The sequence below is a fragment of the Alligator mississippiensis genome, chromosome 3 (assembly GCF_030867095.1).
Source record: "Alligator mississippiensis isolate rAllMis1 chromosome 3, rAllMis1, whole genome shotgun sequence".
Classification (NCBI taxonomy): Eukaryota; Metazoa; Chordata; order Crocodylia; family Alligatoridae; genus Alligator; species Alligator mississippiensis.
The window spans coordinates 32,377,432-32,401,314 of NC_081826.1; the positions used below are offsets into that span (position 1 = coordinate 32,377,432).

At 44.1% G+C, this 23,883-nt stretch overlaps 1 protein-coding gene across 2 annotated transcripts in view; it reads left to right on the plus strand.

Annotated features, from left to right (window-relative positions):
* The window catches only part of RSPO2 (R-spondin 2), a 196,722-nt gene that overhangs the window by 72,098 nt on the left and 100,741 nt on the right, over positions 1–23,883 (plus strand). For both annotated transcript variants that reach the window (XM_059723811.1, XM_019495692.2), the window contains exon 2: positions 11,907–12,095. In XM_059723811.1, coding sequence (XP_059579794.1) covers positions 11,907–12,095 — 189 coding nt within the window. The remainder of the gene's footprint in view (positions 1–11,906; positions 12,096–23,883) is intronic.

Sequence of the window (23,883 nt, forward strand, 5' to 3'; positions counted from 1 at the left end):
AGTTGTCTCCTGGCTCACAAAGGGCAAGTATGAACTGGTGGAGTCATTGATTCTTGTATTCCAGGGTCAGAAATGATCATCCAAATGGATACATTTTCTCAAAGAATTTCCTAGAAGATAAATGAAGGTGAATCTTTCTAAAAGGTGTATTTTTAAAAGACTCTCCTCCCCTTCTAAAGCAGTACCAATGTTTAATATCCTCACAGCTAAGAAATTGCATTTCATTTCAAGATTAAGTTTGTTTAAATTCATCTTCAACCCATTTTAATACCTCTGTTTGCAAAGTGAATAAATCAGGATGAGTCAGGAAATTCAGATCACTGGGCATGTTTACACGAGACGCTACTGAACAGTAGCTCATTACTACCATGCAGTAGCATTGGCGGGCACTAACCATGATGCAACACTACTGTGCAGTAGCATTTGAAATATACCATATGGGGGAAACGCTTTGAAAAAATGTGTTGGTTACTGCTTATGCAAGTGCTAAATGACTCCTCAGTAACAACTGCACAGTCAGCCACTTGTGTAGATGCAGCCACTGTGTACCAGTTACCTGTCATTTATGTACTATTCCACTATGCAGTATATCATCTGAAAACTTTACCAGCAAAGATTTTATATCATTTTTAAGGTAATTGATAGAAATGCTAGGTGACTGTGGACCCAAAATAGTGAATTTAATGGGAACCTCACTTGAAACAGCCCCACACATTTACAACCTTTCAGGTAACTATATTTGAGATCTGTCAGTGAACCACTTTTTAATTAATCTAATATGTACCCTATCAATTTTGTATAATGCAATTTTTATTCATATGGTGGGTGCTAAGTCAAATGACTTTGAGAAATACAAGTATGTTATAGCAACTCTACTGTCTTTATCAACCAAACCTGTGAACCTGACAGAGACAAGTTTATTTTGACAAAACCTACTTTCTAGGAGATCATACTGACTTGCATTAACTATATTTTTAGACTCTTAATTCTTTGTTGGTGGCATCCTGAATTTACCATTCTGTTATTTTACTAGGGATCCATGTCCAGCTAAGCATGTGTCATCCTCTTTATGCTTTTTAAACATTGGGACAACATTGGCTGTCCTCCTTGTCTTATGGCATTTTCCTAGTCTCTGGTAAGAATTAACATTAGTAGCTCAGAGAGTTCTTCAGTTCTTAGTTCATTTAAGACTTGGATGTACATTCTCCACGTCTGTTGACTTAAAATTGTTTTTAACTATAGCAGGTGCTACCTCGCATCCTCCCTTTTAGAAACAGTAATCTTTGTTTTCCAGCAACATTATCATGTGATGTGGATACATCCTTTGCTTCATTCCATGTACAGAAGTATCTATTGAACACTTCATCACTGTTCATAATTTCAGCATCTACCTTCTATTCATCCTTAATGTTTCAATGATTCCTTTGGCTTTCTATGCCAATTACCTTCACATTTTACTTATATTCATCACTATGTACTTACCATTTTTTATCCTTTATATGTACAGTTTTTATGTATTATTGCAGTTTCTACATCTTTTTAGCGGAATGATATTTTGCCTAGTATAGACTTTTATTGTGTTCCCGAACAGCTTTTAACTCTTCCCCCATTAAACTTAAGTTCCCATTCAGTTACACCAACAGCTAATTTAAACATTACAAAACTGACTTTTGTAAATTAATATACCAATTACTGGTTGGTGCTATGTTTTGTTTGTAGTCTGGGTATATATATCTTGCAAAATAGCTTGTATCTAGGCAACTGCTAACTTTTACATCAGCAATTAGCCCTTCAAAATGAGATCCAAAACTGAGTACTTGGGTGTTATGAACAGGTCTTTTTGTATTAAGAAATTCTCTTTTTTGGAAAAGCGAATAAAATGTTGTTAATGGCTACATATGTACAGAAAGTATCCCTAAATTGAAGTCCCTCCTAAAAGACTTTTTAGTACATTTTTTGGATAGTTGCTTAGTGAGCAATTTATTTTGACCTCTGGTAAGAAATGGAGATAAATGCAGCAGTAGCGGGCATATTCATTTTACTAGATGAGACTTTTAGTCTATAAGGATTCAAGGTTCTGTGATTCTAAATTGTCTATGATTGTAATAAGTAATGGCATCTTTGATACAAAAAAAATGTGACCCCCTCCCTTTTCCATTCTGTACTTGCAGAACAAGTTGTAAGTATAGATTTTTAACACTGCAGTTAAAAGACCCATCATGCTAAGCTTTAATAATACTAACTACATATTTCTTCTATACACATGCATCTCTATCTCCTTTTGTTTATTATGTAGGCATTAGCATATAGACAATTAAAAACATGTTGCTGATATGCCCCTTTACACTTTAATTTGTCAAATGCATGACATCACGAAGCTGGCTTACATGGTGTTTATACTCCTAGTTGTGGTGTGCAAATTTTTTTTCCCCACAGGCCAAATGGGTAGTGACTGGTCCACCTGTGGACTGAATGTGGCTGGTGGTCCTGATCTGGCTTGCAGAGCAGGTGCCGTGGGGTCCGATTGGGCCACACAGACAGGGGTGAGGGCAGCCCAGCCCCAATCCAGCTGGGGAAATGGGGGCGAGGTGGTGGTGTGGCCCATCCCTGACCTGGCCATGCAGGGAGAAGGTACTGTGACCCTCCCTGATCTGGTCGCATGGGGAGAGGATGAATGGCCCTGCCACAACCCACCTGGGTTGGGCTTGGGAATTTGGCTTTGCAGAAGGTGTGGCCATATTAATTATCACTGCTTCCCTACTGCCAAATTTCCCAACCCATGGGAAGCCCTATGGGCTGGATGCTATGGCTCTATGGGCCAAATTTGGCCCATGGGCTGAGGATTGAGCTCCACCGGCCTGATCACCTCTACTTATTTACTTTGAATCATGTCTGAATTGCTATTTGTTGTAATTGGGGCATGGGAAGTCTTTCCTAGTGGTGAGGCTCAGGTCACAAACCTAAACAGCCTGGCTAATAGGCAGCTGAAAATACTATCCAAGAACCTAGGTTAGGAGTCAAAGTCAAGAGCCAGAAATCAGAAGGTGGGGTTAGGAACCAAGGCCAGAGCTGAGAGACAAGACTTGAAAGCAGCCAGAAGCCAGTAAGAAGATATAGACTTGTGAAACCTTGATCAGCCAAAGTTCAATTGTGAGGACTGTGCTTAGATCTTGAGCTCTGCTCCCTTTAGCCGAGAAAGCAGTGTGGCACAGCTTGGAGCCATTTGGGACTCCTATCAGGGCTGGGTGGAAAGGCCCATACCTAACAGGTGTTATCTAACTCGAGAGTCCCAGCTTAGGGTCTCTGTGTTGTAAAACTGATTTTATTCAATCTTTCAGTAAGTAGAAAGGCAGGAGGCTCCCTTTCTTTTCCTTTTTAAGGAATTGTTTAGTAAGAGAATGAAAGGTGGAAGTGAGATATCATGCAATATTTTGTAAATTATGAAGTCTTTTAGTATATTATTGTACTCTGCTTCATGAGCTGAGTTTTATGGACCTTCATCTATTTAGTTTTAATGCTTCCAGTAATGTTTTTGTCTTCATCTGTTTGGGTGGACCCAGGTTTGGAACTGTGTTTTTGTTGGAATGCTGGTATTTTGGATCCCTGCAGTTTTCAGCAGTTGGAAAAGTTAAAATGTACAATAAAAGACAAAGTAAACACACCATCAAAGGGGGGAAAATTAAATCTCTGTTTATTCACCTGCATGTTGGAGATTAATCTTACTCACAAGAGCAAGCTGAAATATTCTAGATATTAAAAGATTCAGAAAAAAATGTTTAAATGCTTTGGACTTTGTTCTAATGGGATTTATTTCTCAGATGTTGCACTGCAGCAACAATACATTGGAAGGATGGAGCTTCCTGCTGAATGTTCTGTTAGTCAGTGGCATACAAAATAAATATGGGGAGGAATGGATTAGCACAGATAACGGCAATTAGAATATAGCCCATAGTGTATACACTTTTGTATGTGTGTGTGAGCATGTGCACGTACCATTAAGAAAGGTACGCTATGTTATGAAAGACAGTGTCTTGCTGGATAGTTATAATATGTATCTCATGTTTAAAGACATGAAGCGGATGGGGACAGTAATTTTTAACTACTCAAGAAATTCAGTAGTCCATTAAAAAGCACACAGTCCACAGAATCCTACTGACCTGAAGAGTTTTGGGAGTTGTTGTTTTTTCTTTTTTGTTTTTGTTTTTTTAATAAGTTTTTGCTCCTAGTCTCCAAACTAGTAATATAATCTATGGGTTTGAGGCATAGCATCTCTTTGGAAAGAAATTAGCTGTCTCTACTATACTGCTTCTGTTGGGGTCTATGCATGCCACCCAGTATGAATCTATTTTCTAGGCCTATTTATCCAAATAAAATGGGGAAATTGAGGACTGATATGTTATCTGTTTTCCTTTCCTTTAGCCCCATATTACTTTGTCTGTCTCTTCTCACTTGCTAATCCTTTAGCTGCTCTCAACAACTGGTGATTTGGGGCTTCCCTTTCCCTTTGGCTCTCAGTAGAAGGACTGACACTACCTCTGTGTTGCCTGTTCTTGTGGCCAGGACGTACTGATATCCTACAACAGGAGCTAATTTGGAGAAGCTTGCAAGGGAATGAGAGAAAGCTTGTAAAGGCAGTAATGTTTCCTTAGCCAAAGAGCAGTCCAGGGGTCCAGATGCAATGGCAGCAGACTTTGAGGCTAAGTACAGACAGCCAAAAAGCCTGCGGCTGAATCAATTCAAGCTAGGCAGCTTCCTCTAAGTTGCATATGTTGAACAGATAACCAACTGAACTGACATTCAGTTTTCAATTGGGAAAGGCAGGGGGAGGCCTGCACTGACCGAGCCAAGTAGGAAGGGGGCGCTAAAGCACATCTCCCAGCCTGCTGGCCATTGCCAGCCCAGCCAAGTATCCCCAAACCCCTGTTATCTCCCCACAGGGGGATAGCCCCCTGTCCGGTGTAACCCTTGGGGGAGCCTTCCCCTCAGGAGGTTTCCCCAGCCTGGGTTCCCCAGCCCAGGCAGCCCTGGGGAGCTGGAGGGAATTCCCCCCTCCCCCTTCCCAGCTGCTGATTGATTTAGTGACTGCCACAGGAGGGAGGGAGAAGTCCTCCAGGCTGGGTGCCTGCCCATGCAGTCCAGCATGGGAGTACCAGGGGGCTTCCTCCCACCCCAGCCCAGGGTCCCCCAGCCCCAGGGAGCTGAGGGCAATTCTTCCCCTCCCCATCTCCTTGCCTTAGCTCAAGTGTTTTCAACCATTTTAAGGAGAGTACCCCTTCTGGTGGGTACTCCTCCTGGTGGGTACCCCCTTCCAGACACAGAGCATGGGGGGTCCCCCTGGTGGCCGAACATGAAGCGGCGGCGGCGCGGCAGCTCAGGCATGCGGTGGTGGTGCGACAGCGTGCAGCACACAGCAACAGCCTGCAGGTGGGTGGTGGTGGCAGTGGCACTTCCCAAGTACCCCCGCTTCACCACACCGCCACCGAGTACCCCCTGGGGCCTTTCCAAGTACCCCCAGGGATACACGTACCCCTAGTTGACAACCCTTGCCTTAGCTGCTGGAGCCTCAGGGATAGCCAAGGGAGTGGAGGGAGATTCCCTTGCTGCCCTGCTTTCGTTTTGCCTCAGGCTCACAGAAGCTGAGGCAAAACCAGCTGCATAGGAGTAGGAAAATTTCCCTTTGCTCCCTGAAGTTGGCTGAGACTCGCAGGGGCTGAGGCAAGCAGCTCTGCGGTTCAGGAGGGGAAGAATTCCCCTCAGCTCCCTGGGATGCCTCAGCCTAGAGGAACATGGCGTGGGGTGGGGGGAAGCTTCCGAAGACAGGAGCTCCTCAGTTCCCATTGATGGGCTGCAGGGGCAGGCACCCTGCTGAGAGTAGTTCTCCCTCCTTCCCGTGGCAGCCACTGAAGCAATCAGCAGCTGGGAAGGGTGAGCAGGGAGGGGAGAAGGCTGCCAGAGTCTGAAAAGCCCCCACCCCAAGGGCTTTCTTTCACCTTGTGTGCTGTGTAGACCCTGGCTAGTAGGGCAGAGGGTCTGTTCTCCTGCCCCTCATCCCTATGGTCTGATGGACACAGGCACGAAGCAGGCGAAGGCGCAGGGGGACGAGGCAGTCCCTGTTTCACTGGAGCAGGCGGCATAGCCCAGGGCTGCAAACCTGGGGATTCTGCGGGACTGTGAATTAACTTGAACCAGGAAGAGATTGGGGACAGACCAGTTTAACCTAAATCAGATAAGTGTGACACTACATCCAACCAGGTTTATCTTAAACTGGTTTTGGTCATTTTGAAAGCAGTTTATGTGCACTGTTCTGTTACAGGTTTAAACCAGTTTCTGATCACTTAAACCTGTTTATGTGTAACTTCTGTCCATAGCCTGAGAGTTGCAGAATGTGTTAATATATGAGAAATATAAATAATCAAAGAGTATGGCTCTTTTCAATGACTAATTCTGAACATTAACAATGAGTTGCCTTCAAAGGCTTAGACTTCATTTGACATGTACTCTTGCCAACTTTATGATTTTTGGTGTTTTTCTTTTAAGTCCTAGTTCATAAAGTCATGGGAGTAAGTGAGAATATAAGGTTCTTTTTTTTTTTTTTTCAAAGTTGGATGTGTTTTTTTTAAATCCATGTAAGTACAGAAAAGTTAGAAAAAGTAACAGAAGCTAGTGACTAACTCCCTCAGCTCCCTACACCACTGCACTGCCCCACCTCCTGGGGTGGGGGCAGGAATCAGTAGCTAGAGGAGGAAGGGGGAGCCCAAAGACTCTGAATATTATTGCAGCCAAAGCAGTGGGAAAAGCAGCAGCTGGGTGAGTGCCACAAATTAACCCCTCACAGGTTATATAGCGCCTGGAGGCCATCAGTTGGACGACTTTGAAATAGAGATGTGAGAAGACACTGGAAGCAGAGTTTTCAGGGCTTGGAAGCATCCTGCTTTTATTTTTAGTTTAATATTAAAGGAAACAAGGGGAATAGGAAATCAAAGCAATAGGTGAAGAGAATTTTCACTTTCTCATTCTGCAGGACAGTGATTTGGGATTTGGAAAGGCTATAGATGAAGAGCATACTGTAACTGGGGTGAGAGAGAACCAGGATGCAGTCAAAGAAGGAGGGGCAGTTGTTGTACAAGGGAAAAAAATACAGAACTTAGTGACTGTTGAGTTGTGTTGAGAGAAAGGGAGAAAAGAAAATGTTTTTAAAGTGCAAGTCATAGGATGCATCGACACGTGAAATTAATTCAACTGCATAAACTCTGGCACAGTTCGGGCTGGAGCTTATTGTTCCCGGGAAGCACATTTACACATGCACTTGGGATCATAGCATGTTGAGCTGAGTCAGAGCAGCTCCAACTGGCACAGGGTTTGGGGGCTTATCCTGTCAGCATGGTGCAACTCTGACCTGGCTCAATATGCTGTGGAGGGGTTGGCTAGGGCATGAGGGGCAGCCCCCACACACCCTTTTGCCCCAGCTAGCTCTGTCAGTGTCAGTGTCTACATGTGCATTGTGGTGCACTAAATAACATTGCTATAGGATAGTACTTGTGTTGACCTACAGCAACATTTATTAGTTTAAAGTGGCCTAATAGAACCACATGCATAGACTCTGAGACTTTTTATTGCAGAGCTAATTAGGCAATTCCGCAGTAAACATTTCATGTAGATGCACCCACAGTGTAACAACATACTTGGTAAAAGAATGTGTCATCCAATAATTTGGAGCTAATGCACAATTGTGATTCTTTTGTTAAGCGGTTGAATGTTGAGATGAGACCATGGCTGCAGTTAAAATCAGAAGTGCTTTCCAACAAATTACAGGCAAAAGTGAAAAGAGCAGTGATAAGAACTGGTGTAAACAAGTGCGGATGCAAAATAACTATAAGTTGTATATAGTATATAATGTACTGGGTGTGTCTACATGAGACTCAGTGCAGTAGCCAAATATTTCTCTGCAGTAGAGTCTCGTGGCAAAAACCATGTTGAGATGCTACTGTGCAGTAGTATTAGGCTACTGCATAGTAGTGTCACAAAAAAAGCATTTGCTGGCGCTACTGCACAGTAACTCCAGTTACTGCGCATTTATTTAGTATTTGCTTATACAAGTACAAAATAAATATGCAGTGACCACTGCACAGTAGTGTCTTGTGTAGACACACTTACTTGATCGTATTCAAGAGGAGGCTCTCCTCTCTGTTCACATCAGGAGTTTTCAAACACCTGCATGAAATTTATTACCACTTAATAGACAGATGATAACATGGATTGCATGGTTAAAAAAAAAAAATCGAATGCATTTTTAGCTGTCTATTAATATAACCAAACACCTGGAAACAAGAATCAGTCATCCTTGTGTGAGCATTATGTCCTCTTGGTTCACCATAACTCCATGGACTGAAGTTTGATAATCAGTCAAGGTGGTAATAAATCTGTTACATCTGTGACATCTTGCATCTGAGGATTTCAGAGCAGTTTACAGATGATAATGAACTGAACCTCACAGCATTCCTTCAACAGGAGGGTACAGAGAGTAGCAGTGTTTTGCCCATGGTCACTCAGGAGTGAGGGTATGACAGCTTGGAGAATCTACAAGCAGTTTATGGACTTGGGTTGTAGCTATGAAATTGTTGTACATTAGACTATCTCAGTGTATAAGGAGTCAGCCAAATGCTTTTAGGGTTATGTCACTTATCTTCCAGACTAGGGACAATGGACAGCTTTAGGGCTAGGGACAGACATTACACGTAAACTGGTTTAAGTGATCAGAAACTGCCTTAAACCTGTGACAGAACAATGTTCAGTGCACATAAACCAGTTTGAACATGGCTGAAACCGGTTTGAGAGAAACCTGGTTGAATGTAGTATTAGCCTTAACTGATTTGGATCAAACCGGTTTATGCAATGTCTGTCCCAGACCCCTTCCTCGTTTAAGTTAAATCACAGTCTCCCAGCATCACAAATGCTTTACAGCGCTTGGTGGGGCTGTCTGCTGGAGCAGAGCAGGTGTGGCCCCATCTCTCTCCTTCCTAGCCAGAGCACTATCACAGCTCTGGCTGGCTGAGGGATTGCAGCAGTTGCCAGGTTTCCCCTTCCCCCCTCCCTGCTGGCTGCTCAAGCAGGGATCCACCCCCCCCCTCCCAACCCCCCGCCCCTCTCCCACGGCAGGGACCCAGTGCAGGGACCTGGAACCTGCCCCCCTCCCCCATGCTAGCTACTGCTGAGAGGTGTCTGTGTGGTTCTCCAATTTCACTGGAATAAAGACAGACAGGTGGTGGCTTGCAAATGAAAATGCACCCAGCAGATAAGAGCTTGAAACTAATGAGAGAGATGTTTTCTTTTGTAGGACTTGATGGGCTGATAAACTTTGTTCTGACAAGCAACCTGCTGGCTTCTGGCTGTAATCTGTCAGTCTTCAAGAAGGGGAAGAGAAAGGTGTTAGAAATGACCTTGTTTGCAGACAGTCTGAAGAAGCAGAGAGATGGAGATTGAAAAGCTCAGTATCAACAGATGCAGGGTCTGGCAACACTTCCGCCTCTTGAGCAGCCAGTGGGGAAAAGCTTGCAATGGTGCAGGCAGGGTTGGGGTTTACACCCCTCCCTAATCAGAGCATCCTGCTGGGGCCTGGCCATGCCCATCCCCACCTCAGCTCAGCAGTGTGAAAGGGAAGGGAGGGCTACTCTAGCACCCCCCTGGCTTCTAGTCTGAGCCACTGCAAGCATATGCTTGCATTTCTGGAATGGAAAGGGAATGTCTATCTACCTTCAAGTTGGTTCAAACTTTGCAGGTTGGAATAACCTGCAAAGATTGAATCAATTCAGGCTCGGGCATTTTGAATGTCTGCCCCTAGCCTAGAGGATCATTAAATCTTGATATCTCCAAGTCAAATGGGAGCACCTTAGGATGATGAAATCCAGGGTTATCAGCCCAGCCAAGTCTGAATGCAGAAAGGGGTTTTGGAGCAGTGAAATTACTCCAGAAGCAGAAAAAAAGAGATGATAGGTCTTCAAAACAACACAGGCTGTGAGACTTGGGGAGGGTCTTGCAGGAAAAGTTATGGAGACAGAGGAAACTTATGCAGGGTTTTGTGTAACTGTAGACCAGTGGAGGAAGAAAAGCTGACTGCAATGGAGAGAAGAGAAAAAATCAATTTGCAATTGGGGTGGGGGAGAAGGCAGTCCTGGAGTGCTTACATGGTTCTGATCTACACCAAAGAATGCTCAAGAGTAACAAGGAAACTGAGGTAGTGAGATGAGTGTAGGCATTTATTTTATGTACATCTATATACTTTTTGTGCTACCTACAATAAAGTGTGATTTGAGGAACCCTGATGAAGTCCATATATATATTTGCTTCCTATCCAGCTACGATAGCTTTCCCAGGATTCTCCTAGGTTTCTGTCCTGTTCTCAACTACCAGAACTGTTATTTGGCAAAACAAACTGCTTTGTACAACGTATGAGTTGAGTACCACAATTCTGCTATTTAGAAGCATGTTGGAGAGGGGAGAAGAGAGGGAGGGGGAATGTGGTATGCAGATGTGTGGGGACAAGAATAAAGCTTATCAGCTACTGGTTCCAGGTTTTTCCCCTTCCTTCTATTGGTAGTCAGCCATTGAATAGCCCCTATTAATCCTTCACACAGGATAAAAATACACAGTATGGCCAGCTGTGCGTATTTTTTTATTTTTAAAAGATCAGCAATTAAATATAGCTCTCATGCTCCTGGCAAGTTGCCACCATAGTCTGCTGTTTTGAAAAGATTTGACACCCCAAAGACCTTTTCCTTCTAGTTGTGTTTTTATATATATATATATATATATATATATATATATATATATATATTGTTTCCAGTAAGCCAGGTTTGAACTGGCAAATTTCAGCTAACTCCTGTGGCCAATTTAATATTTAAAACAGACCTTGTAAGTCAGTCTGGTTCAGAAGCCTCATGAGGCGTGCTCCCTCTGCTAATCCACAGGCAGGCAGTGCCTAAGAAACCGCTGGCAGAGAGTGGTGGCATTTTTGTGCAGCTGGAGAGAGGTTGGGTTATGAAAGCTGGCATGCAAGTAGGAATAGTGCAATTAAGGCTTTTGCTAGGATTCTTTTCCTAAGTGCAAGGAATAGAGATCAAGGACAAGAAGACCCTGACTTGATCACATGATTCCTTCATTTGGTTTGAAGACTGTATCGGTGTTACATAATTTATACTGTAGTATGACTGTCATTGTAGAAAAAGAATGAAATAGTTGAAGATAACAATTCTTGAACATTACCATCTGTGGTATTATCTAAAGGTTGTTCTGTGGCCTTTATGCAGGAGATGAGTTGGTTTCAGCCCACTGAGCAGACAGGTGTTCAAAGAACGAAAAGTCCTTCAAAATGGGTCATCAGTGAAACTTGTTGAGATTCTCATGAAAAAGGAAAAATTAATTACAAATTTTAAAATACATTTGCTTTGTAACTGGAGTTGAAGTGGAAACATCCCTGATGGGGGCTCTGCAGGGTGTGTGTTTGTTTCAGGGTGCTTTTCTTCTGCTCTTTGCTACTGCTCTGGCATGCTTGCCTTCTTAAGTTAAAGCTAGACTTTGGTATCTAGGCGTTATTTATGTTACTGTAACTAATTTGACTTCTCTTGGTCTCGTGGTGCTTGTAAAATCATACATTTTATTAAAATGGTGTGTAATTTTGTTAAGAAATACTGTGCACCAATTAAAAAAATGGAGATCACATTTCTAACAATTTCAGTTTAGAAAGGCACTTACTACTTCAGATGTATTATGATGTATGCACTGTACTGTAGCTTTATTCCTTCCAAAACTACTTGCAATGATGTGGTAGATAAATACCACTGGTTTTTTTTCCAAGCCAAAATTATTTCCAAAGTGGTTTTAACAGTTTAATTTATATTTTTATTTTGCAGCTAGCTATGGACCAAATCCAATCTGCAAAGGCTGTTTGTCTTGTTCGAAAGATAATGGGTGCATCAGATGCCAGCATAAGTTATTCTTCTTTCTTCGAAGAGAAGGAATGAGGCAATATGGTGAATGCTTGCATTCCTGCCCATCAGGATACTATGGGCTCCGAACACCAGATATGAACAGATGTTCACGTATGTCTTGTTTTATACCTACATGTCTCTTTTATTGGCAAACAATAATTCAAACACATTTTAAGATGATGTATTGCAGAATATAACAATATTATTTTCACAGATGTCTCAGGATTATCGTAAACCTTCTTTCTTGAAGGAATCCTTAGCTCAGACCAAGATATACACCATTCTGCAAATGAAACAGTGAATTATTTATTACCCTTTGTTAGGGAGAAATGAGAATGAGGTAACATGGAGATAAATACAAGTTCCTATTGGAATGGGCAACTTCTCACAACATGAACTTAAGGGACCTAGGAATAATTTACTAGCCCCTCATGTACTTATTATTACCCTAAGATACTTACATATGTACAAGCTTGCAGAACAGAAGAGGTATGTCTTTCTCCTTTTGCTCGCACACAAAATTTAAGTGATTGAACACATAGCACCAGAGTTATAATGTGTGAATATTAGTGGAGCTGTGAGTGGAAAAGTTTTTGACTGACTGGAAAAAAAAAGAAACAGATGTACCATTTTAATCAAAAACAACAAAACAAAACAAGAAAAATCCCCCAAATTTTATATTTAGTTAATGCTTTTAAAAAATTCATCCGTCTAATGTGCAGTAGAATTCCCTCCATATTTGCACAACTGTATTTTAAAAAATGAGCACTAATATTTCTTTCTATTGCTATTTCATTCCTATGTTCCTGTTGTGGGCATTCATGTAGATTCTTTATATATTTACAATATTCTGTTGTGCTGTTCATGAACTGCATCCACCAATGTGTAAATTGCTGCTACTGCTACCATTTTATGGTTATGATGTTCATATTTCATAGGCTAATTAGAATTAAGTCACCAAATCACTTGGGTTACAAATGCAAACAATTTTGTTTTTTTAAACCATGTTGGTAAGTGGCAATCTGTGCTTTAGCATGTCATTGTGGTATACAATGCTGTTAGAAGATTGGTGCTGTCTTAGATGAGATGTGGTCTGCATGAGATCATTCTGTGGTACTTTTCACAGGAATAGGAGCATTAACTCCAGTGCTTTGGCCAAATTTCAACCCATGTAATGACATTTTGTCTGTTTTTCTAAATTCCCCGTGCAGTGTCATTTGAATATGTTATTCTTCACTTTCTGTTCCCAAAGGTTATGTAATGTTGCTGCCTAATACTTACCAGGTGGCTACATTTCAGTGAAGGATTAAATGATCTTTGGATATGGTTTATAAATCCTTTTTGTAAAGTGCTTTGGGATCCTGGCCTTAATTTGCAATACTCAACTGTGAATTCAGCAACTGGTCTACTTAAAACTATTTTACATGAGCAATTTTTTCCAGCCTAATTGGGAAAAAAAAGTTTAAAATAAAGTTTTCAGAAATATGTATATTCATCAATAGTAGCCACTATTGCAACTATTAAACAACTTTGTTACCCAGCAATAACTCAAGAGGTTTCTTGAGTTGGGAAGGGTTAATAATTTTATTCAAGAAGTAGGTGTTGGTTCACGGCTTAAGAAATCAATTATTAGTCTCAGAATGTGGAAATGTTTAAAGGCACTAAGGGCACTTCCATGCATGATCTACAGAACTTGGTTTTTGGTTGCAGCAATGTTTTTGACTTGAAGTACTGGTCAGACTTTCAGAAGCACAAGTACCTGTTCCTCTTGGCACTATGGGATTTGTGTCCTATGTGCCCTTAGTGCCTTTAAACATTTCCATGTTTGGAGACTAACAATCCAACCAATTTTGGTTCTCCTTGAGTAATTTCTATACAGAAACAGTTTTCCTTATATTTACCTTTTAATTTGTGCTTGTGTCCCATCTTTTTCTCTGCACTTGATTTAGCAATTCCATGTGACAGGAGGTATTACACCCTAAGTGGGGACTTCTAGATGTAGATTAACGTGCTTTTCCTAATGTGCATTGAATTTAGTACCTCTGTTGTGAGGGTGCCTGTACACAAGCAGAGAAGTTGCTCTGACATGTGGTAATTCCAGCACATTGTAGCAGACTCAATTAATCGAGTCTGCTGGAGCATGACAATTACTGCGCTCCAGCAGCCCCCCGCATCTTGTGTATTATCATTGCATGGGGCTGCTGATACATGAGATGCTTTGGGTGCTTTAATTAGAGCAGCTTTCAGAGCCACTCTAATTAAAGCACCGCTCCTCCCCTCCCCCACTCCTAGAGCACACGTATGTATAAGTGCCCGGAGGTACTAAATTAATGCCCATTAGGCAGTGCTGATATGCACAAGCACACACTTTTTAGGCAATGCTTAATGCACAGTAGCCTGTTTTACTGTGCATTAATTTACAGTAATTAATGTCACAGTTTTTTTATACGCCACTTTAATGCAATGTAAAATAGGCTACTGCGCATTAAAGCTCACGTGTAGAATGCCCATTGTTAACTAAGAGCTCGCACATTGCTGGCATTCAAGCTAAGGTAAGATAAATATATGGAAAGAATAGTATAGCATACTTCTTTCTTGAAATAGGATGTCTATTCTGAATCTGTCACAAGTAGTATAACTGTAGGTGGGCTAGAGCATAACCAGTGCTCAAGCCCCATGTGATTTAGAACAGAGCTGCTGCCACTGCTAGTTCAGCCACTGCAACTGGCCTGACAACTGCCCCTGCTGCCACCGCATGGGGCACAGAACCTTCTTATTACACCTCAGTCATCTGTTGGGCTGACTGCTTACAGAGCGTTTGCTTGTTTAAAAATAATCCATAATGCTGACTGGGTTAAAAATCTCTCTGGGAATTATAGGGCTTGATTTGTATAGTTAAAATGATTTCTGCCCTATTAGTGTCTTTATAGCCACAAAAGCTGTTTAACATTTTATTAATGGAACATTTGCCCATTTGTGCAAAAGAAGCAATAGAGCATATTTTTATGGAAAATGTTGACATGGTTTTAAAAGCACCATCAATGCCAAGCATAACACAGTAAATACCACAGCCAAATGTAACAGCTACAGAATTATGGAAATTTTGAATTTCAAGACTAATTTTCTTTGGTAGATGTAAGTGATATATGCAACTTGAATTTACAAAACTGTTTTTAAAGTTTTTCTAGTCACAATGAGTCACGTAATTCAGAGATCATTTGTCTGTGGTAATGGATACAGAGTTTCCTGCTGGAGGAAAGAGAACTAATTTCACTTTAAAGTAACATGAATTCTTTCTTGAATTTCAAGGTATAAACAAGAAATAAATTTAAGACATAAAGCTGAACAGTTTCTATGTAATCATATCTGTAGGAAAGAAAATATCCAAAAAAGATCACATTTTCCCTCCTAGACAAAATTTTTACTAGAGAATTTACCTAGTTAAATCATTTTAAATGGAAGGATCTCAGAAGGAAGTAAGCATTAAAAAAATCCATTATTTTATCAGGAAATAAAATAAAACCCATCATATCTTTGTTTATTGGTTCTACATTAGGCTGACTTCCCATATCAATCTCTGCCTTGAGTATTTCAGTTTGACCTTTGTCTAAATGGATCTTTGCTCTTCCTGTTTTGGCACTTCTTGGAGTTTGGTGTTCCCTTGAGCTTTCACTGGATATTCATTCTGTTAAGATCAGAAGTCAGGTTCCTTCTCCCTAGGTTACCAAATGGCAGTATCCCCAAAGTCATAAGCACCAATACTATTGCATTAAAACAATAGGGTTTACTAAAGGGTAGAAATTAAAGAGAATTCACAGAATAAATATTTATTGAACAATTCTGTTGAGTTTGTTATATTAAGGAATCACATGCAGAAAAAAAATTGTTACAAGCAATAACAAAATGTTACAAAAATAAAAGAAATTTCTTGACAAGTGCTCATTCAGCATAGCATATCATAATATATGGAATTCCCCACAGATTTTTGTAACAAGTACAGTTCATAATAATGATCTAGGGATGATCTAATCAGTTACCTAAAAATTGAAGGGAAGCTGGGAGACAGTGACCACAAGCTGATTACTTTTACTATCCATCGCAAAGCTGGCAAGTCAGTCAGCAATGCAGAAGTCCTCAACTTTAGGAAAGCTGACTTTGATAAGCTCAGGAGGCTTGTTGTTGAGGCCCTAAGGGGAGATGACTTGACAGGGAGGGGAATTCAAGCTGAGTGGTTGCTCCTTGAGGGAGCGATCTTGAAAGCACAAGGGATGTCTATCCCATCTCTGAAGAAAGGTAGGAAAAGGGTATAGTAACCCCCTTGGCTCAGCAAGGAACTCATGGACCTCCTACGTCTAAAAAGAGAGACTTATAAAGGATGGAAAACGGGTATCACCGCTAAGGAGAAGGTCTGTACCTGTATGGAGTGATCCAGGAAAGCCAAGGCTGCAACTGAACTCCAATTGGCTACACGTATTAAGGACAAAAAAAAAAAGTCCTTTTTCAGATATGTGGGGAGTTGGAAGAAAAGCAAAGGTAACTTTGGACCCCTACTAAACCAAATGGGACAACTGACAATCAACACCAAGGAAAAGCCAACCTACTTAATGGGTTCTTTGTGTCGGTTTTTCACCAGCCCAAAGGGACCATCCTGCCTAACACAATGTGGGACGGCCAGTGTGAGGGTGAATTTATACCCAACATCACTGTAGACCTTGTAAAGGAACACCTTGAGAGGGTGGACACCTTTAAGTCAGCTGGTCCTGACAGTTTGCACCCCAGAGTACTTAAGTAGCTGGCAGGCATCATAGCCCAGCCACTGGCAAGGATATTCAAGAACTCATGTCACTCAGGTGAAGTGCCTGAAGATTGGAAGAGGGCCAATGTCGTGCCCATCTTCAAGAAATGGGGGAAAGTAGATCCAAGGAACTACAGGCCAGTCAGCTTGACCTCAATCCCTGGAAAGATTTTGGAAAAAACAGACCATTCTTAACAAACTGGCTAATGGCAATATCCTGAGGGACAGCCAGCATGGGTTTGTTGTGGGTAGGTCTTTTATGACCATGTGACATATCACCTGGACAAGGACAAAAAGATTATGTCATATTTCTGGACTTTAAAAAAGCTTTTTATCTGGTGTCCCATGATCTCCTCATGGAAAAATTGGCCAACTGTAGCCTCGGCTACATCACAGTCCAGTGGCTGAAGTATTGGCTCTGAGGTGAGACCCAGAGAGTAGTAGTCAATGGAACTGAATCATCATGGTGCTCCATGACCAGTGGCGTCCCCCAAGGCTCCATCGTTGGACCTGTACTCTTTAACATCTTTATGTACAATGTGGACATTGGTGTCAGAAGCAGACTGGCCAAGTTTGCCTATGATACCAAACTTTGGGGTAGAGCATCATAGTTTCATAGTTGGTAGGGTCAGACAGGACCTGAGAAGATCATCAAGTCTAACCCCCTGCCATGGGCAGGAAAAATGCTGGGGTCAAATGACCCTGGCTAGGTGTCTATTTAGCCACTTTTAAAGACCCCCAGAGTAGAAGCAAGCACCACTTCCCTTGGAAGTTGGTTCCAGATCCTAGCCGCCCTGACTGTGAAGTAGTGCCTCCAGATGTCTAGCCTGAATCTACTCTCCATCAACTTATAGCCGTTATTCCTTGTTACTCCCGGTAGTGCTTGGGGGAACAGGGACTCTCCCATTGCTGCTGGTCCCCCTTGGCCAGTTTATAAATGGCCACCAGATCCCCTCTCAGCCTTCTCTTGTGGAAGCTGAACAGGTTCAGGTCCCATAGCCTCCCCTCATAGGGCCTGCCTTGATGCCCCCTGATCATGCGAGTGGCCCTCCTCTGGACCCTCTCAATGCTGTCCACATCCCTCCTGAAGTGCGGCACCCAGAACTGGATGCAGTACTCCAACTGTGGCCTGACCAATGTTGCATAAAGGGGGAGGATCACCTCCTTGGACCTGCTTGTGATGCATCTGTGGATGCATGACAAGGTGCGGTTAGCCTTCCTGACCACGTCCTCACATTGGCGGCCCATGTTCATCTTGGAATCAGTAGCGACTCCAAGATCCTTTTCTGCCTCTGCACTGACGAGAAGGGAGTTCCCCAGCCTGTAGGTATCCTGCTGGTTCTTCCTCCCCAGGTGCAGTACCTTGCACTTGTCAGTATTGAAACGCATCCTGTTCTCATCCACCCACCCCTGTAACCTATCCAGATCTAGTTGCAGCCTTTCCCTCTCCCCTAACGTGCCCACTTCTCCACACATCTTAGTGTCATCCATGACTTTGAACAAGGTGCTTTTCACCCCCTCGCCCAAGTCGCTGATGAAGATGTTGAACAGTGTAGGCCCGAGGACAGAGCCCTGGGGGACCCCACTGCCCACATCCCTCCAGGTCAAAAATGACTCATCCACCACCACTCTCTGGGTGCAGCCCTCCAACCAATTTGCAACCCATCTGACTGTGTAGGTAATGACACCACAGTCGCCTAATTATTTCATGAGAATGGGGTTAGAGACAGTGTCAAAGGCCTTCCTAAAGTCCAGAAAGACTACGGCTGCCATAGCACTTGCATCCAAGGATTTTGTGACCTGGTCATAGAAGGCCACCAGGTTGGTCTGACAGGATGTGCCTCTAATGAACCCATGTTGGTTGCCCCTAAGCATAATCTCCCCTGCTGGTCCCTTGCAAATGTGCTCCTGGATAATTGTCTCAAAGAGCCTTCCTCAGGACCGAGGTAATACTAATGGGCCTATAATTTCCTGGGTCCTCCTTCCTCCCTTTTTTGAAAATGGGGATCACATTTGCCCTTTTCCAGTCCTCTGGCACCTCACCAGAGCACCATGAGTGCTCATAAATCTGTGCCAGGGGTCCTGCAATGGCCTCTGCTAATTTCCTCAGCACTCTGGGGTGTAGATCATAGGGACCTGCTGATCTGAACACATCTAGTTACACCAGAAGTTCCCTGACTAGGCCCTCACTGACCCTGGGCCTGGCTGTGCCTCCCCTAGGTCTGTCAGGGATCCCAGTAGGGGGTATGACCCAGTCCCTGCTCAGAAAAACGGAGGGAAAGAAATTGTTAAAGAGGTTAGCTTTGTCATCTGGTGCGACCACCAGATTTCCTAGCATGTCCTGCAGAGGTCCCACGTTACCCAGTACCTTCTTTTTACCCCCTATATATTTAAAAAAGGACTTCTTGTTATCTTTGATCTGGGTCGCTAGTCCCAGTTCCATCTTTGCCTTAGCCTTCCTAACAGCCCCCCTACAATCTCGAGCAGTGGAGGTATAATCCTCCTTGGTGATGGCCTCTCCCTTCCATTGGGTGTATTCCTCCTTTTTAGCTTTGAGATGTTCCTGGATGCTTTTGGTGAGCCATGGGGGCTACACACCTAAGGATTGGCTAGTGATTCAGGCTGACCTTGATAGTCTTAGAAAGTGGGCAGATAAAAACCTGATGACATTCAATATGGATAAATGCAAGGTACTCCACTTCAGGGGAAAAAACCTGTATTACACTTATAGGGTCAGCAGTGCTACACTCACTAGCACCATGGCCAAAAGGGACTTGGGGGGTCATGATTGACCACAAGATGAACATGATTCACCAATGCGATGTCGCAGCTGGTAAATTGAACAAAACTCTGGCTTGCATCCATAGATGCTTCTCAAGTAAATCTCAAGATGTCATCCTCCTGCTGTACTTGGCCTTGGTGAGGCTGCAGCTGCAGTATTGCATCCAGTTCTGAGCTCCAGAATTCAAAAAGGATGTGGAGAAGCTTGAGAGGGTCCAGAGGAGAGCCACATGCATGATCAGAGGGCAAGAGGACAGGCCTTATGAAGAGAAGCTGAGAGCCATAGAACTCTTCAGCCTGGAGAAGCGCAGGCTCAGGGGTGACCTGGTGGCAGCCTATAAGTATATAAGCGTTGTGTATCAGGATCTGCGGAAACACCTGTTCATCAGAGCGCCCCAAGGGATGATGAGGTCCAATGGTTACAAACTCCTCCAAGACCATTTTAGGTTGGACATAAGGAAAAACTTCTTTACTGTCTGTGACAGGGGGCATCTCTCAGGGCCAGATCTCATGCCAGCCCACCTACCTGTCTTTATGGGGCAGTCCACCCAGCCTCACCTGCCATGACTTTGCTGTTTCCATAAACTGATGGTATAACATGGACCATTGCCTGCCCTGATGCCAGGGGACGCTATCTGTGGCTCCAACCTCCCCTACACCACAGCCTATGCCTCACAGATGGCATCACAGTTCTTAGCATCTCCAGCCCAATACAGGGCCCCATAATCCTCTGGTCTGGACCCAGACTGTATCCCTTCAATCAGGTGGCCTACTCCACCTTCATTCTGGACTGCCAAGCTCCCTGCACTCTTCCCCCTCTTGAGTGTGGTCTCCCTGGGACCTTTGGCCAAACAGGCCCTGGCCTCCTTTCCAAGGCCAGTCAGAACCCCAGGCCCTCGGCTCTGGGCATCCCTCGTGGTGGGCCCCTGGCCCTTTTGACCCTTCTGGTCCTGGCCCCAGCACTGACCAGTTAAGGGTGCCTCAAGTCAGGCTTCTGAGCAACTAGCCTACATTCTTTTACACGGGTCCACCTTCTCGGACCCTACTATGGGGTGACCCACCCAGTTGTGGGAGCTGGGGTTATTTAGGCACCTTGACCCGCCTTTCACTGGTGTGGTAACTGGCCTGGCATTTCCCAGGGGTTCCCATGCCACTCAGAGCCCCACCAGGCCATCTATCCCTGGCAGCGTGCAGTTTTAGGTTGTGCCCAGGATCAAGAGCCTCCTAGCCATCCCCATAAGCTCTTGTCCTTACCTCCTGGTGTTTCTGCTGCAGATCAGTCAGGTGAAGTTTCTGCCCAGGCTGGCAGCAGCAGACTGCAGCCTTTATATACTAGGTTCTGAAAATGGCTGCTGCCATCAGGCACCTGCTGGATGCTTGACCCAGCCCTTAAAGTGGCAGGCACCAATAGTGCCTTGCCACACTGTCTAAGCCTCCAAGGCCTGGAATAGACTCCTTCCAGAGGTAGTTCAAGAACCTACACTGGTCACTTTTAAGAAATGTTTAGATGCTTATCTTGCTGGGATCCTTTGACCCTAGCTGACTCGATGATCTTCTGGGGTCCCTTCCAACCCTGATGTCTATGAAATCTATAATAAGACATCAGTGGATCCACTGATCAGTAAGAAGATATGGTCAACTTGAAATCAAATCCACCTTGTAAGTTTTAAACAAATTAACTCCTTTTATTATTATTTCCTTTAATTAAAACATGGTTTTATTGTCAAATCTGAAGTGGCATGTCAAATATGTGGTCCAACAAACATTTGAGATTTTGGAAATAAAATGTATTTGCCAAGAAAACGGAGGTATAGATTTCACCTTCTTCTTAGGGCACCCTGCCTTTTCCTGACAAAAACTTGATAAGGATATGGTCACATCCTTCTTACTTTGAAGATTATTGGCATTACTGTTTATCATGCTAGAAGAGCCACCATGCATTGTCTGGAAGCTGAAAATCTCAGCTCTGCTTTATATTATGATTTCTGAATCTGCAGTCAATTTAGATTTAACAAGACAATTGTATCTTTGTAAAATACTAATTGATGGCTGAAAACACACTTATTGTGGTTTGGCAATTATTTAAAAGTTTCTAGTAATGAAGCAATATATTAGCAGACTAGACCAACATTATTGCTTATTGAATTCCAGGACTGGAAAAGGGGCAATGTGGTTCCCATTTTCAAAAAAGGGAGGAAGGAGGACCCAGGAAACTATAGGCCAGTTAGTCTTACCTCGATCCTGGGTAAGCTTTTTGAGAGAATTATCCTGGCATATGTCCACGAGGGGCCAGCAGGGGAGATTATGCTTAGGGGCAACCAACACGGGTTCATTAGAGGCAGGTCCTGTCAGACCAACCTGGTGGCCTTCTATGACCAGGTTACAAAATCCTTAGATGCAGGGGTAGCAGTGGACATAGACTTTCTGGACTTTAGGAAGGCCTTTGACACTGTCTCTCACCCCATTCTCATTAAATAACTAGGGAACTGTGGCGTTGACACCTACACAGTCAAATGGGTCACTAACTGGCTGGAGGGCTGCACCCAAAGAGTGGTGGTGGGTGGGTCATTTTTGACCTGGAGGGATGTGGGCAGTGGGGTACCCCAGGGCTTGGTCCTTGGGCCTGCACTGTGCAACATCTTCATCAGTGACTTGGATGAGGGGGTAAAAAGCACCCTGTTCAAATCCGCAGACAGCACTAAGTTGTGGGGGGAAGTGGGCATACTAGAAGGAAGGAATAGGCTGCAGTCAGACCTAGACAGGTTACAGGGGTGGGCGGATGAGAACAGGATGGGTTTCAACACTGACAAGTGCAAGGTATTGCACCTGGGGAGGAAGAACCAGCAGCATACCTACAGGCTGGGGAACTCCCTTCTTGTCAGTGCAGAGGCAGAAATGGATCTTGGTGTCATTATTGATGCCAAAATGAACATGGGCCAACAGTGTGGGGACACGGTCAGGAAGTCCGACCATACCTTGTCATGCATCCACAGATGCATCTCAAGCAGGTCCAAGGAGGTGATCCTCCCCTTTTATGCGACACTGGTCAGGCTACAGTTGGAGTACTGTGTCCAGTTCTGAGTGCTGCACTTCAGGAGGTATGTGGACCACATGGTCCAGAGGAGGGCCACTCGCATGATCAGGGGGCAGCAGGGCAGGCTCTACAAGAGGAGGCTAAGGGACCTGAACCTGTTCAGCCTCCACAAGAGAAGGCTGAGGTGGGATCTAGTGGCTGTTTACAAACTAGTCAGAGGGGACCAGCAGGCATTGGGGGATTCCCTGTTCCCCCGAGCACTACCAGAAGTGACTAGAAATAACGGCCACAAGCTGGCAGAGGGTAGATTCAGACTAGACATCAGGAGGCGCTACTTCACTGTCAGGGTGGCTATGATCTGGAACCAACTTCCAAGAGAAGTGGTGCTTGCTCCTACCCTGGGGGTCTTTAAAAAGAGGCTAGATGAACACCTTGCTGGGGTCGTTTGACCCCAATACTCTTTCCTGCCATGGCAGGGGGTTGGACTTGATGATCTGCTGAGGTCCCTTCTGACCCTACCTACTATGAAACTATGAAACTATGAACTTATTGATTAAAAATATTTTCTTACCCAGACCCTTACTTTCTTCAGTCTTCCAAAGCTAATCCTAGTGCAGGAGTGGGCAAAATATAGCCTGTAAGCCAGATTTGGCTCTCCAAGCACTTTCATCTGGCCCGCCATGCCCATCAATAAATTGTGCCCTGCCCAGGTCTTCTACCCAGAAGGGTGGGAGCAAGGTACCCACATGTACACACAGTCCCAGGTGTACCCTATTGACTCACTCCCACCCTTGTGGGCCCTACTGGCCAGCATGCAGCTTCTGCACAGGGGTGCTGCTGCAACTGCTGCAGCCCCTGGGAACATGCTTCACTTCACTGGCCTCTTGCCAGCTCCGGGGAGCAGGTAGGGAAGCAGAGGGGGTGAGGTTGCATCTGGGCAGGAGCACAGAGTGTTGGTGGTGTGGGGAGTGGTGGTGCACAGCCTTGGCAGGTGGTGGCAGCAGCAGCAGCAGGCCGGGAACTCACGGCACAGGTGCCCAGTGGGGCACGGCTCCAGCCAGTGCTGCACATTGCAGCAAGGGGTGCAACCTCCACTGGGCTGTCTGTATCACTGCTTCTCCCTGTCACTCACACACAGGCCTAGTGCTCACACAGCATGGAAGTGAAGCCTCATGTGCTGGAGCTGGCTGGCTTCCTCCCTGGGACTGCACAGCACCAGAGAGAAGCCTTAGGTGCTGGAGCCAGCTGCCTTCCTTGCCCTCCAGGGGAAGGTGCCTGGGGCTTCCCTC